General features: G+C 50.5%; 1 protein-coding gene across 2 annotated transcripts in view; it reads left to right on the top strand.

Annotated features, from left to right (window-relative positions):
- The window catches only part of NRBP1 (nuclear receptor binding protein 1), a 75002-nt gene that overhangs the window by 53787 nt on the left and 8401 nt on the right, over positions 1 to 12814 (top strand). For both annotated transcript variants that reach the window (XM_074947250.1, XM_074947249.1), the window contains 3 exons: positions 2746 to 2844; positions 2969 to 3101; positions 3380 to 3482. In XM_074947250.1, the coding sequence (XP_074803351.1) occupies positions 2746 to 2844; positions 2969 to 3101; positions 3380 to 3482 (335 nt within the window). The remainder of the gene's footprint in view (positions 1 to 2745; positions 2845 to 2968; positions 3102 to 3379; positions 3483 to 12814) is intronic.

Raw genomic sequence — 12814 nt, 5'->3', positions numbered from 1 at the left:
AGAAGCCTCTGCAGTAGTTGACAGACTTTCGCCTGCTTCCACAGGAGACCAAACAGAATGTGTACATGACAATTCCCCCAGTTCTTGTCCAGGGTCTCAAAGTGCCGACTCTAAGTGAGCAGCGTGTTTTCCTGAGGAGGAGTTCACTGATTGTCTCATCTGAGGAGAGCAGCAGTTTGTAACCTGAGTTGGTCACTGCAGAGGGAATCATGTTTTATTGGTCCTTATGTGCCAGGGCAGCAGTGCTCTGCCCCGATGAGCTGTGCTCTGGGCAGGGGGTTGGACTAGATGGCCTCCAGAGGTCCCTTCCAGCTCTGTTGTTCTATGATTCTATGATAAGATCGGGTGCTTTGGAGACACCTTCATCTATCAAGCAAACATTTTGTCATTGGAAATGGCTGAGGCGACCTCCTCGGTGAATGCTGCCGGGGTTGCAGTTGAGTTAATTTTGATGGCATCAATGAGACCAGAAAGCCACAGGTGTTTAACATGACCCTGTTGCTGCACAACACTGAAGAGTTAGACATGGTTCGGAGTTTTGAGCACAGAGACCTCTGTGTGCTTAGTCCCATGGCAAACGCTAGAACAGTGGTCCCCAAACTGTGGTGTGCACCCCCCCAGGGGGGCGCAGAGGAGCATTTGGGGTGGCGCATGGTGGGCCTGGACTGGGCCAGTCTCCACAGGGGGCAGGGAGGGAGCTCCACCCACAGCCTTGCTCATTTCTCCACCCCCAGCCACAGCCTGGCTCTGTCCCCAGCCTGGTTCTGCTCCCGTTCCCTCTCCATCCCCAGCCGTAGCTCTGCTCTGCCCCCAGCCCGGCTCTGCCCCCGTTCCCTCTCCACCCCCCAGCCGCAGCCTCGCTCTGTCCCCAGGTTGGTTCTGTCCCCAAACCAGCTCCACCTTCAGCCCAAGCTCTGCTGCTGAGAAAGCCTTGGCGGTGCAGTAATGGGGTGGGGGGCAGGGGCATGAACACATTCCGTCACAGGCAGGGGGCACAGCTGGGAAAGTCTGAGCACCACTGCACTAGAACATTCATGCCAAAGTTGGAAGTTTATTGATTAGGGGAGACAGGGAAAAAGAGAATCAAACAGAGAGCACTTTGAATTGGAATTGTGATGCAAAACAAACATAATCAAAACTTATCAGACCTCTTTTAGAGAGGATATTTGTCACTCTTATTTTGTCAAGCAGTCCTTAGTGGAGAAGAAAGGGTTAGTGCTGTTGAATTTTGAGTTGACTGTTGTGAGTGATGGTTACTTTTCCTGCCTTTGACAAAACAGACTAGCAGAAGAGATTAGAAAAGGGGCAGGAAATATGGCTTTTTGTTAATCTTGGGATGCAAGGGCCTTGGTCAATCAGACAGATGTTCTGGGCTAGCAAGTCAGCCTTGACTTTGGACCCTAGCTCACCTCTCTGGTGTGTGACGCCATCGGACTGGTTTTGGGGGGGTCCTGCTCCATCACTGTTGCTTCTCAGGCTGGGCAGAGGTGCGTGTGCCACTTCATCCCACCATACCAAGACTGTGCGGGTCATTGCTGGTGTGAAAAGCAGTGGGGGATGGAAAGAAGCACAGGAGAGAGGGGAAAACGGAGCAGGATCTCATGAATATCAGTCTGGGGTCCTCACTGATCTGGCCCTCCTGATGACTGAGGCTCCTCAAGCACAATCAGTCAGGCTCTGAAGTGAAGCAGAGGCCTGTCAGCCTTTGCTCAAGGGAATCCCCCAGGAGTCTGTTTCCTCCACGTGACTCCTCAGAAGGGGGCAATGGGCAGAATAGTCCATCCCATAGTTTATCTCTCAACTAGGTCGAATTTCCAATTTGGTCCATTCTGATTCTTCTCTCATGTTGGATCCCAGTGACGCTTTCAACACAGTTCTTGGGTGGTGTCAGCTGAACTTTGTTTGGACTAATTCAGTCTCTGTCTGTGCCTTCCTCTGTCCGCGGTTGGCATAGGTGATTGTAATGCTTTGAGCTTTCACTCTCTTTCCAACACTGTTTTCAGGCAGCTAGACCCCAGTTATTACAACACTCCCATCTGTGTGTTGGGCTGCCATTGGAAGTGGATGGGGTAGCCTTGGTGGCTCTTTGAGGTTCCCTCTGAATTGTGAGTAGCAACAGTGCTGAAGGCATTTCCTTAGCTACCTTTCTGATGGTATTGGGGGAAATAGCCTTTCCAGCTCGTTCTGGGTCACTGGAGTCACTGGGAGAAGGGACAATTTTGGCAAACTTATGGCAGCAGTCCAGATGGTTCCTGAGGGAGTGCAGGGGTGGAACCATTCCCTGCAGCCAGCTCAGTTACTCTCCTACAATTGGATCCAGTATTGTCAACCCCGAGAGCTCAAAAACCATGAGTAAGACCCCAGCAAATCCTGAGCTGGACTGGAAATTGGACCTAGCTGAGAGAGAAACTATGATTTTAAATAACAGTGGGTGCTTTTATTTGCTTTCTGAGCCATTAGGCCATGTTAGAGTCCTGCTTTCAGGCTTGTCCCTACAACCATGAGGAATGAAAATATATGCACAATATGCAGAGATTCTCACTTAATCACATGCCTCCAGGGGCTGGTACTTTACAAGAAACACCAAATACCATCTGATCAAATTACAAGAGTTGGCAATATGGAGTTTCCCTCCGTTCTCTCCCTGCCCCCCCAGTTCCGGGAGTAACTCACTTGGGCTGAACTCTGGTAGAGTGACTAGGCCACCTGGGCTCAGCTGGGCCTGATGTTTGTTTCTGCTGGCAGATGGCGGTGCTGGAAATCCAGGGTAATGGTGAGTCATCCTATGTGCCCCAGGAGGCTATTAACAGCGCCATCCAGCTGCTGGAGGACCCCTTGCAGAGGGTGAGTACAAGGCGGTGTTAGGAATATGCCTGTTGACATGCAGGGCCCAGATTTGGCCCCTGGCAGCAGCACCCTCTTGGCTCTGTCTGATGTGCCTTCCTATGTCTGGCTTATTGCCTTGTAGGAGTTCATTCAGAAGTGCCTGGAGCTGGACCCTGGGAAACGTCCCACTGCTCGGGAGCTCCTCTTCAACCAAGCTCTGTTCGAGGTGCCCTCCATGAAGTTACTGGCTGCTCACTGTATCGTTGGACACCAGCGTGAGTATGAGATCCAGGGCACAATTTGCTCTGTGCTTTCAGGAGACTCCAGCAGCTCACCACCCTACAGCCATCCCAGCATTGGGAAGCCGGAAGCTTAGCCTGGAATGCGAGGCTTGGGGTGGCTGCAGCATTTGAGTGTCCATCCCTTGGCAGTGCCTTGCCTGCTGCAGAGCAGTGTGGCTGTCTCAAAGCTGCATCCCATGGCTTCCTGCAGCCCTCAGGCAAATTGGGCAGGGTTTGGGACAGTGTGGGTGTAATCTCCTTCTTCTGTGCAGATATGATTCCTGAAAACGCTCTAGAAGAAATGACCAAAAACATGGACATGAATGCAGTGCTGGCAGAGATCAACCACACAGACAGGGAGGGGGTCAAGATGATGTGAGTACCCGTCTCTGCAGGAGAGCTAGCCTCCCCACACTGCTGCAGTGAACAGCAAGAGCTGCCCAGCACATTATGGTCTGTATTACTGTTGCACCTGGGAGCCCCAGTCCTTGGCCAGAACCCCTCTGTGCCAGGCATTGTACAAAGACAGGCCCTGCCGCCAAGAGCATAGTGCTGAGCATGTGAGGCTCCCAAACTCTGCTCTGGTGGGAGCTGACTCATTGTATGGGGATGGCCCAAAGAGCCGGGGAGTGAGAGGAAGCCAGCCTGACTGTCTCCCTGGCGGGGGGGTTGCTGCTGGTGCAGAGGAGGAGAAACTGGAGGAAGAGAACAGATGGTGGGGGTGTGGGAGGGGCAGTCTTTTGGCTGCTCTGGGTTGTTCTGATCCAAATGGGACTACCCAGAGCAGCCATTGTTCAGTGTGCCTGGACTGATCCAGGGAGGGGATGTGGCTCCGGAAAGGCAGTATCCCATGGGCTGGGCTGGGAAGCAGGAGTGATAGGCTAGCTCCGCTGACCTGCAGCTCAGTCTCCTCCCTGCCGGGTCAGGCTACCCCCAGAAGTCAGTGCTGAAGTTGGTCAACGCTTCAGGCCTAACCCTGAGGCCGCCTCTGTCGTACTCACTGTACCCCAAGACTTCAGAATCGGGGGAATTTACTGAGTAACCAGTGAAAGGGTCTCTTCTTTCCTGCCTGCATTTTAAAGCTTCTCTCTGCAGCTATGCTGGTAAGAAACTTATTTTTCTTTGAGCTGTCGCCAAGGTGGATCCCACTGTAGGTGCATATGTACCTCATGCATGTGAGTGGAGTCTTGAATAGCCGTGTCTGGGGCTGTGCATGTGCCCTGTGCCGCCTCTTGCGGCCGCACAAAGGGCGGAGCAGCCACGGCCTATGGCAGCCAGATGGAACTTGGCAAGTGTCTGACCCACTATCTCTGCTGCCTAGGGCAGAGCCCCCCCTGACAGGTGCTGTATGCAAGTCTTCTTCTAGGAACCACACATCCAGGATTGCCCAGCCTGTGACTGTCACTTCTGGGTCTAAAGTGACCCCTGTGGACTGCTCTCCGGCAGATTTAGCTTGAGCTGAGCATCCCTGGATATGTCCGTCTCAATAGGGATCAGCCAATCAAAGGATGGGGGCAGGGTTTGGAATCTGCCAGGTGGTGTGGTGTGTGCAAAGCAGCTTGTTCCTGTGCACAGGAGTGGGCTGGGGAGGAGGGGGGCAGATACCGACAGCTTTTCTTCTTCGTCATTGTCCAGTTCAATGGGACTGGGAAGATTCCGTCCCAAGGTTGGATGAAAAATTGGTTTTAAAGTCTAAGGAGGGTAGTGGGTGGGATGCTCACCAGATACCGTCTGGCTGCAACTGCCGGGAGCAGAGGGAGGGTCATAGAATATCAGGGTTGGAAGGGACCTCAGGAGGTCATCTAGTCCAACCCCCTGCTCAAAGCAGGACCAATCCCCAACTAAATCATCCCAGCCAGGGCTTTGTCAAGCCTGACCTTAAAAACCTCAAAGGAAGGAGATTCCACCACCTCCCTAGGGAACACATTCCAGTGCTTCACCACCCTCTTAGTGAAAAAGTTTTTCCTAATATCCAACCTAAACCTCCCCCACTGCAACTTGAGACCATTACTCCTTGTTCTGTCATTTGCTACCACTGAGAACAGTCTAGATCCATCCTCTTTGGAACCCTCTTTCAGGTAGTTGAAAGCAGCTATCAAATCTCCCCTCATTCTTCTCTTCTGCAGACTAAACAATCCCAGTTCCCTCAGCCTCTCCTCATAAGTCATGTGTTCCAGTCCCCTAATCATTTTTGTTGCCCTCCGCTGGACTCTTTCCAATTTATCCACATCCTTCTTGTAGTGTGGGGCCCAAAACTGGACACAGTACTCCAGATGAGGCCTCACCAATGTCGAATAGAGGGGAATGATCACGTCCCTCGATCTGCTGGCAGTGTTCCTACTTATAAAGCCCAGAATGCCGTTTGCCACCTTGGCAACAAGGGCACACTGTTGACTCATATCCAGCTTCTCGTCCACTGTAACCCCTAGGTCCTTTTCCGCAGAACTGCTGCCGAGCCATTTGGTCCCTGGTCTGTAGCGGTGCATGGGATTCGTCTGTCCTAAGTGCAGGACTCTGCACTTGTCCTTGTTGAACCTCATCAGATTTCTTTTGGCCCAATCCTCCAATTCGTCTAGGTCCCTCTGTATCCTATGCCTACCTTCCACCGTATCTACCACTCCTCCCAGTTTAGTTTAGTTTAGGGTCGATGCTGCTCTGCCCTTTTGTCCTTGCACAGGGCGCAAGGGCCCCAAGGGACATGGCTATTTCAAATCTCCAGTCTCATGTGCATGAAGTGCATGTACACCTACAATGGAATCTGCACGGACAACAAACACCTCAACAAACCACAGTTACTGTGGGGTAAGTAAACAAAAAGGAAAGCAATATTCTCACCTGATCACCTGGCTCCAGGAGCTGGGGCTTCAAAGAGAACATGAATTATTGGGACAGGTGGCAACACTGTTGGGGAGGGAGTGGCTGCTTCCTTTTGGAGAGGAGCTCTGTCCCTTTTACCTTTAGAACACCACCCTGGTGGTGCACAGGGCCCCGCTCTGGGCGCTTACGCTACATGTCGGACCTAGCTTGTCATGTGGGGGTGATGGGAGGCAGGAGGGGTGGGGTTGGGTGGATGAGGGTCGTAGCAGTTTGGTTCCCCAGACACTCAGGTGAGGCAGGTGCCCTGTATGTGAGGAGGTGGTGGTGTGGTGTCTGAGGTTTGTGCAGTCATATAAAGCAGGAGGCTCTTGGTGTGTGCCTGGCAGAGAGTGGAGCATTCAGGAGGGCTGGGGAGGGCAACAAGTTAGGGGCTGGTCACCAGGAGTCTTTTCTGTGAGCACCTTCTCATTCACAAGAGGCCTCTCACCTCTGGGATCTGCACTGTTGTTGGAGGGTCCAAGATTAAGCCCAGCCTTCAGGTCAGGGCACCGGGAATCCTGCCGCCAGTGGTGGAACAAGCTGGTGGGTCAGTTTCTTTTAACTGCTTTGTTTTAAAACTAGTTTTACTCATTTTCATGCAGTAGTGACTTCATTTCAGCATCTAGCTCCTCTTGCTCTCCTGAGCTGGGGAACTGAGGCTCTAATGCTCCGGTGTAGCCTCTCTCTAGCAGGCTCCCTCCGTCTCCATCCCAGTAGTGCAGAACCCCACAAGCATCAAGCAAAATCTAAGTGTGCTCTAGGCATCTTCTGCGGCGCTGCAGAGGGCGAGCTATGCTCTGCTTCCCCAAGCTACTGACGCTCACTCTGCCAGGGCATGGGCCTTTGAATCAGACTGGCATACCAGGGTGTCAGCCCCTTGCCCGAAACAGCGACTGTCGAGGGAGGCCTGCCCTGGAGCATCTGGATTCCCTAGGGGACCAAAGCCCCTCCCAGCCTGCCCAGGGGTAAGTCTTCCAGGCCCCAGGTCCCAAACAGACTGCTGCTGGAAAACTGAATCTAGTTCTGGTGCCCACAGTTCAAGAAGGATGTTGTTAAATTGGAGAGGGGGTCAGAGAAGAGCCATGAGAATGATTAAAGGATTAGAAAACCTGCCTTACAGTGATAGACTCCAGGAGCTCAATCTATTCAGTTTAGCAGAGAGAAGGTTTAAGGGGTGACTTGCTGAGTCTGTAAGTACTTACATGAGGAACACACATTTATTAATGGGTCCTCTTGTCGAGCAGAGACAGGTCCAAAAAGTTCCAATGGCCAGAAGTTGAAGCTAGACAAAATTGGACTGGAAGTAAGATGTACATTTTTAACAGAGAGGGTAATTTACTGTTGAAACAATTCACCAGTGGTCATGGTGGATTCTCCTTTACTGACCATTTCTAACCCAAGATTCTAGTTCAAACAGGAATTAATTGAGGGAAGTCCTATGGCCATTGTTCTGTGGGAGGTCAGACTAGATCACAGTGGTCCCTCCTGCACTTATAATTTATGACAAAGGAAGTGTCCCTTTATAAAGTAATGATTTGTATTGTTAATGAGCAGTTGGAGAAGGGTTAAATGCTGATTTTTACACCTTTACCTTCCCCCCTGAGGGAGCGTGTGCTGGGCCCCTCTCACAGGTTGTGCTCTGTATCAGGCTCCCTCCGCTCCCCTCCCGGCCATGCAGAGAACCCTGTGACTCCTGTGAAGCTCTGCCTCGGCTTGCAGTGTAATGGGACTTGGGCCTGCCCTGGCGGTCAGCCCTCGACCCTTCCTTGGCCAGGGAACATCAGAACGGCCAGACTGAGTCAGACCAAAGGTCCGTCTAGCCCAGTGTCCTGTCTCTAACAGTGGCTGGTGCCGGGTGCTTCAGAGGGAATGAACAGACCAGGCAGCTATTGAGTGATTCATCCCCTCTCGTCCAGTCCCAGCTTCTGACAGTCAGAGGCTTAGGGACCACCCCAAGCATGAGTTGCAGTGGGGGAGGTTTAGGTTGGATATTAGGAAAAACTTTTTCACCAGGAGGGTGGTGAAACACTGGAATGCGTTACCTAGGGAGGTGGTAGAATCTCCTTCCTTGGAAGTTTTTAAGGTCAGGCTTGACGAAGCCTTGGCTGGGATGATTTGATTGGGGATTGGTCCTGCTTTGAGCAGGGGGTTGGACTAGATGACCTCCTGAGGTCCCTTCCAACCCTGATATTCTATGATTCTATGAGGTTGCATCCCTGACCATCTTGGTTGATAGCCATTGATGGACCTGTAAAAGTGGCAGAGTCCTGTGGCACCTTATAGACTAACAGACATATTGGAGCATAAGCTTTCGTGGGTGAATACCCACTTCGTCGGATCACATGCATGTGCCCCCCCCCCAATCCCCCCGCAGCCTTGTGCACCGGGGCTATAGGGCTGTGTGGGTGAGCCGCCCTCAGTTCCTTCTCAACTGCCTTGGCCTGAGATGGAGGCTCAGCAGCGTCCGAGTTGAGCTTACCTTAACTGCATTTTTCTCTAGTTAGCATTAGTTCTTAGTTTCGTTTCTGGTAGTTAGCCGGAGTAATTTTTATAGTTTTTAGCATAAGGACCCTTGTCCCTCCCCCCTATTTCTTGTTCTCTTTCCCTCAGGGGAACTGAAACCCTGGGAGAGGGTATGCCTGGTTCTCCCAGGTTTAAAGGTTGCCTTTCACACCAAGAGGCTGTCCCGGTCAGGAATGGACATTCCTGGTTTATCCGCTGCCTTGGAGAGTCACAGGAGAGTTGGCTGTATTTTAAAGAATCCTTATTGAGGTTAGAGGGACAAACCATCCCGATTTGTAGAAAGAATAGTAAATATGGCAGGCGACCAGCTTGGCTTAACAGTGAAATCCTTGCGGATCTTAAACACAAAAAAGAAGCTTACAAGAAGTGGAAGATTGGACAAATGACTAGGGAAGAGTGTAAAAATATTGCTTGGGCATGCAGGAGTGAAATCAGGAAGGCCAAATCCCACCTGGAGTTGCAGCTAGCAAGAGATGTTAAGAGTAACAAGAAGGGTTTCTTCAGGTATGTTAGCAACAAGAAGAAAGTCAAGGAAAATGTGGGCCCCTTACTGAATGAAGGAGGCAACCTAGTGACAGAGGATGTAGAAAAAGCTAATGTACTCAATGCTTTTTTTGCCTGTCTTCACGAACAAGGTCAGCTCCCAGATGGCTGCACTGGGCAGCACAGCATGGGGAGGAGGTGACCAGCCCTCTGTGGAGAAAGAAGTGGTTCGGGACTATTTAGAAAAGCTGGATGAGCACAAGTCCATGGGGCCGGATGTGGTGCATCCGAGAGTGCTAAAGGAGTTGGCGGATGTGATTGCAGAGCCATTGGCCATTATCTTTGAAAACTCATGGCAATCGGGGGAAGTCCCGGACGACTGGAAAAAGGCTAATGTAGTGGCCATCTTTAAAAAAGGGGAGGAGGAGGATCCGGGGAACTACAGGCCAGTCAGCCTCACCTCAGTCCCTGGAAAAATCATGGAGCAGGTCCTCAAGGAATCAATTCTGAAGCACTTAGAGGAGAGGAAAGTGATCAGGAACAGTCAGCATGGATTCACCAAGGGCAAGTCATGCCTGACTAATCTAATTGCCTTCTATGACGAGATAACTGGCTCTGTGGATGAGGGGAAAGCGGTGGACGTGTTGTTCCTTGACTTTACCAAAGTTTTTGCCATGGTCTCCCACAGTATTCTTGCCAGCAAGTTAAAGAAGTATGGGCTGGATGAATGGACTATAAGGTGGATAGAAAGCTGGCTAGATTGTCGGGCTCAATGGATAGTGATCAATGGCTCCATGTCTAGTTGGCAGCCGGTATCAAGTGGAGTGCCCCAAGGGTCTGTCCTGGGGCCGGTTTTGTTCAATATCTTGATAAATGATCTGGAGGATGGTGTGGATTGCACCCTCAGCAAGTTTGCAGTGACACTAAACTGGGAGGAGAGGTAGATACGCTGGAGGGTAGGGATAGGATACAGAGGGCCCTGGACAAATTAGAGGATTGGGCCAAAGAAATCTGATGAGGTTCAACAAGGACAAGTGCAGAGTCCTACACTTAGGACTGAAGAATCCCATGTACCGCTTCAGACTAGGGACCGAATGGCTGGGCAGCAGTTCTGCAGAAAAGGACCTAGGGGTTACAGTGGACGAGAAGCTGGATATGAGTCAACAGTGTGCCCTTGTTGCCAAGAAAGCCAATGGCATTTTGGGATGTATAAGTAGGGGCATTGCCAGCAGATCGAGGGACATGATCGTTCCCCTCTATTCGACGTTGGTGAGGCCTCATCTGGAGTACTGTGTCCAGTTTTGGGCCCCACAGTACAAGAAGGATGTGGAAAAATTGGAAAGTGTCCAGCGGAGGGCAACAAAAATGATTAGGGGTCTGGAACACATGACTTATGAGGAGAGGCTGAGGTAACTGGGATTGTTTCTTCTGCAGGAGAGAAGAATGAGGGGGGATTTGATAGCTGCTTTCAACTACCTGAAAAGGGGTTCCAAAGAGGATGGATCCAGACTGTTCTCAGTGGTAGCAGATGACAGAACAAGGAGTAATGGTCTCAAGTTGCAGTGGGGGAGGTTTAAGTTGGATATCAGGAAAATCTTTTTCACTAGGAGGGTGGTGAAACACTGGAATGCGTTACCTAGGGAGGTGGTGGAATCTCCTTCCTTAGAAGTTTTTAAGGTCAGGCTTGACAAAGCCCTGGCTGGGATGATTTAGTTAGGGATTGGTCCTGCTTTGAGCAGGGGGTTGGACTAGATGACCTCCTGAGGTCCCTTCTAACCCTGATATTCTATTCTGTATTGCTACAGACAAGTACTGGAGATCATTTCAACAGGTTACTCCATCCACTTTACCTCTGTTTCCCTATTCCCCCGTCCCTCCTCAGGGACCTCTCTCACAAGCACCTTTTGCGACAGGAAATCGACTCTCTCTCCTGAATCTGGGTGCTACAGAACCAGTTCCCACATGACACGGAGGGGATTTTAGTCCATATATTTCCTGGTTCCAAAAAAGATCTCCGATTACTCAAGTGATTTATAACGATTCAGAGGTTCAAAATGGTAACTCTTACAACAATAATTCCGTCATTGGACCAAGGGGACTTGTTCTTGGCAGTCAACTGTCAGGGTGCTTACGTCCATATAGCAGTCAGCCCCTCCCACAGAAGGGGCATACACTTCACTCTGAGTCAAGAATACTTTCAGTACAGGGTGCTCCTGTTCGGTCTCTTGTCTGCACCCAGAGTGTTGTCAGAAATACTGTCTGTGGTAGTGGCTCATCATCGCAAACAAGGAATTCTGATTTTTCGCATACCTTGATGACTGCCTGCTCAAAGGCAGTCCTTCAATGGCCACTCAGAGGTTGTAGACCTGTTTCTCAGACTGGGACTACAAATAAACATCCAAAAGTCCACCTTAATCCCCATACAACATCTGGCATTCATAGGCGCTTACCTCAATGCAGTAACAGCCAGAGGATTCCTCCCTTCCCACAGGTTCACACACCCTAGTCAATTTAGTCACTACAGTTCAAGTCAGCCCTCAAACATCAGCCAGAAATTGTCTTCAGCTATTGGGATGTATGGCGGCTGGCACATGTGTAATAAATCATGTGAGACTTCGCATACCTTGCTTCCAGAGGTGGCTCAGAACTGTTTACTCACCAAGCAGACACAGCTGAAACACGCTACTCTCGTTCCTTCGGTAGTAAAAATAAATAAAAATCCCTCGCCTGGTGGAAGAACCCTCACAATGTTTGCACAGGGGTTCCCTGCGCTCCACCATTTCTAGCATCAGCAATAACAGATGCATCCCTACTGGGATGGAGAGCCCACCTAGATGCTCACACTGTTCAAGGCAGGTGGTCTTCTCTCGAGTCCACCCACACGTCAACTTGCTAGAACTGAGAGCAGTCGGAAATGCTTGTATCCATTTCCTTCCACTGATCAGGGGCAAATACATAAAGATAATGGTGGACAACATGTCATTCATGTTTTATATAAACTGCCACGGAGGAACGAGATTGCCTTCCCTCTGCGCCGAAGCGGTGAGACTTTGGAATTGTGCAGATGAAACCAGATCAATGTCTCAGCATCTTACCTCCCAGGTGTACAAAACACCATAGCAGGTTCCCTCAGCAGATGCTTCTCACAAGATCAAGAATGGAAGATAGATCCCACTATACGCCAATGCGTATTTCACTGTTGGGGTGTCCCACAGTCTAGATCGCCACATCCAAAAACAAGAAATGTGCCGAGTTCTGCTCAAGGTGGTCTGAGTCACCACTCCCTGGGAGATGCCTTTCTCCTTTGTTGGAGTCCAGGACTTCTGTATGCATTTCCCCTAGTTCCTCTGATGTTCAAACTGCTGTTCAAGAGAAAGACATAGCTTAGGTTATTCTTGTAGTTCCAACGTGGCTGAGACAAACGTGGTTTCCTTACCTCACTCAGCTCGCTGTTTGTCAACCAATCACTCTCTCTAGATTGTCCCGCATTTCCTCTCCCAGGAGGCTGCCCTGGCCTTGGGGTTCTTTGGCTCAAGGCATGATTCGCATGGCTTAGAAACAACCTGTGCCGGGGATGTAAAGGGAGTGCTGTTAACACACACACACACACACACACGCACACCCCTCTCTCTCTACATCCTCTCTGTTATCATTTTTGCTAGATTATATCTTAGAACTAAAGATGACCGGATTATCTTTAAGTTCTGTAAAGGTGTGTTTGGCAACCGTGATGGCCTTCCAGCATATGATTTTTCTGTTTTCACTCATCCTACAACGAGGAGGTTTCTCAAGAGACCAGACCATAGGTGCTGACTTCCCCTCTGCCTGGTGGGTGCTTGACCCCT

The sequence above is a fragment of the Natator depressus genome, chromosome 3 (genome assembly GCF_965152275.1).
Source record: "Natator depressus isolate rNatDep1 chromosome 3, rNatDep2.hap1, whole genome shotgun sequence".
In the NCBI taxonomy this organism is placed as follows: domain Eukaryota; kingdom Metazoa; phylum Chordata; order Testudines; family Cheloniidae; genus Natator; species Natator depressus.
The sequence above is the reverse complement of the archived record's forward strand: the minus strand, read 5'-3'. Positions and strand labels throughout refer to the sequence as shown.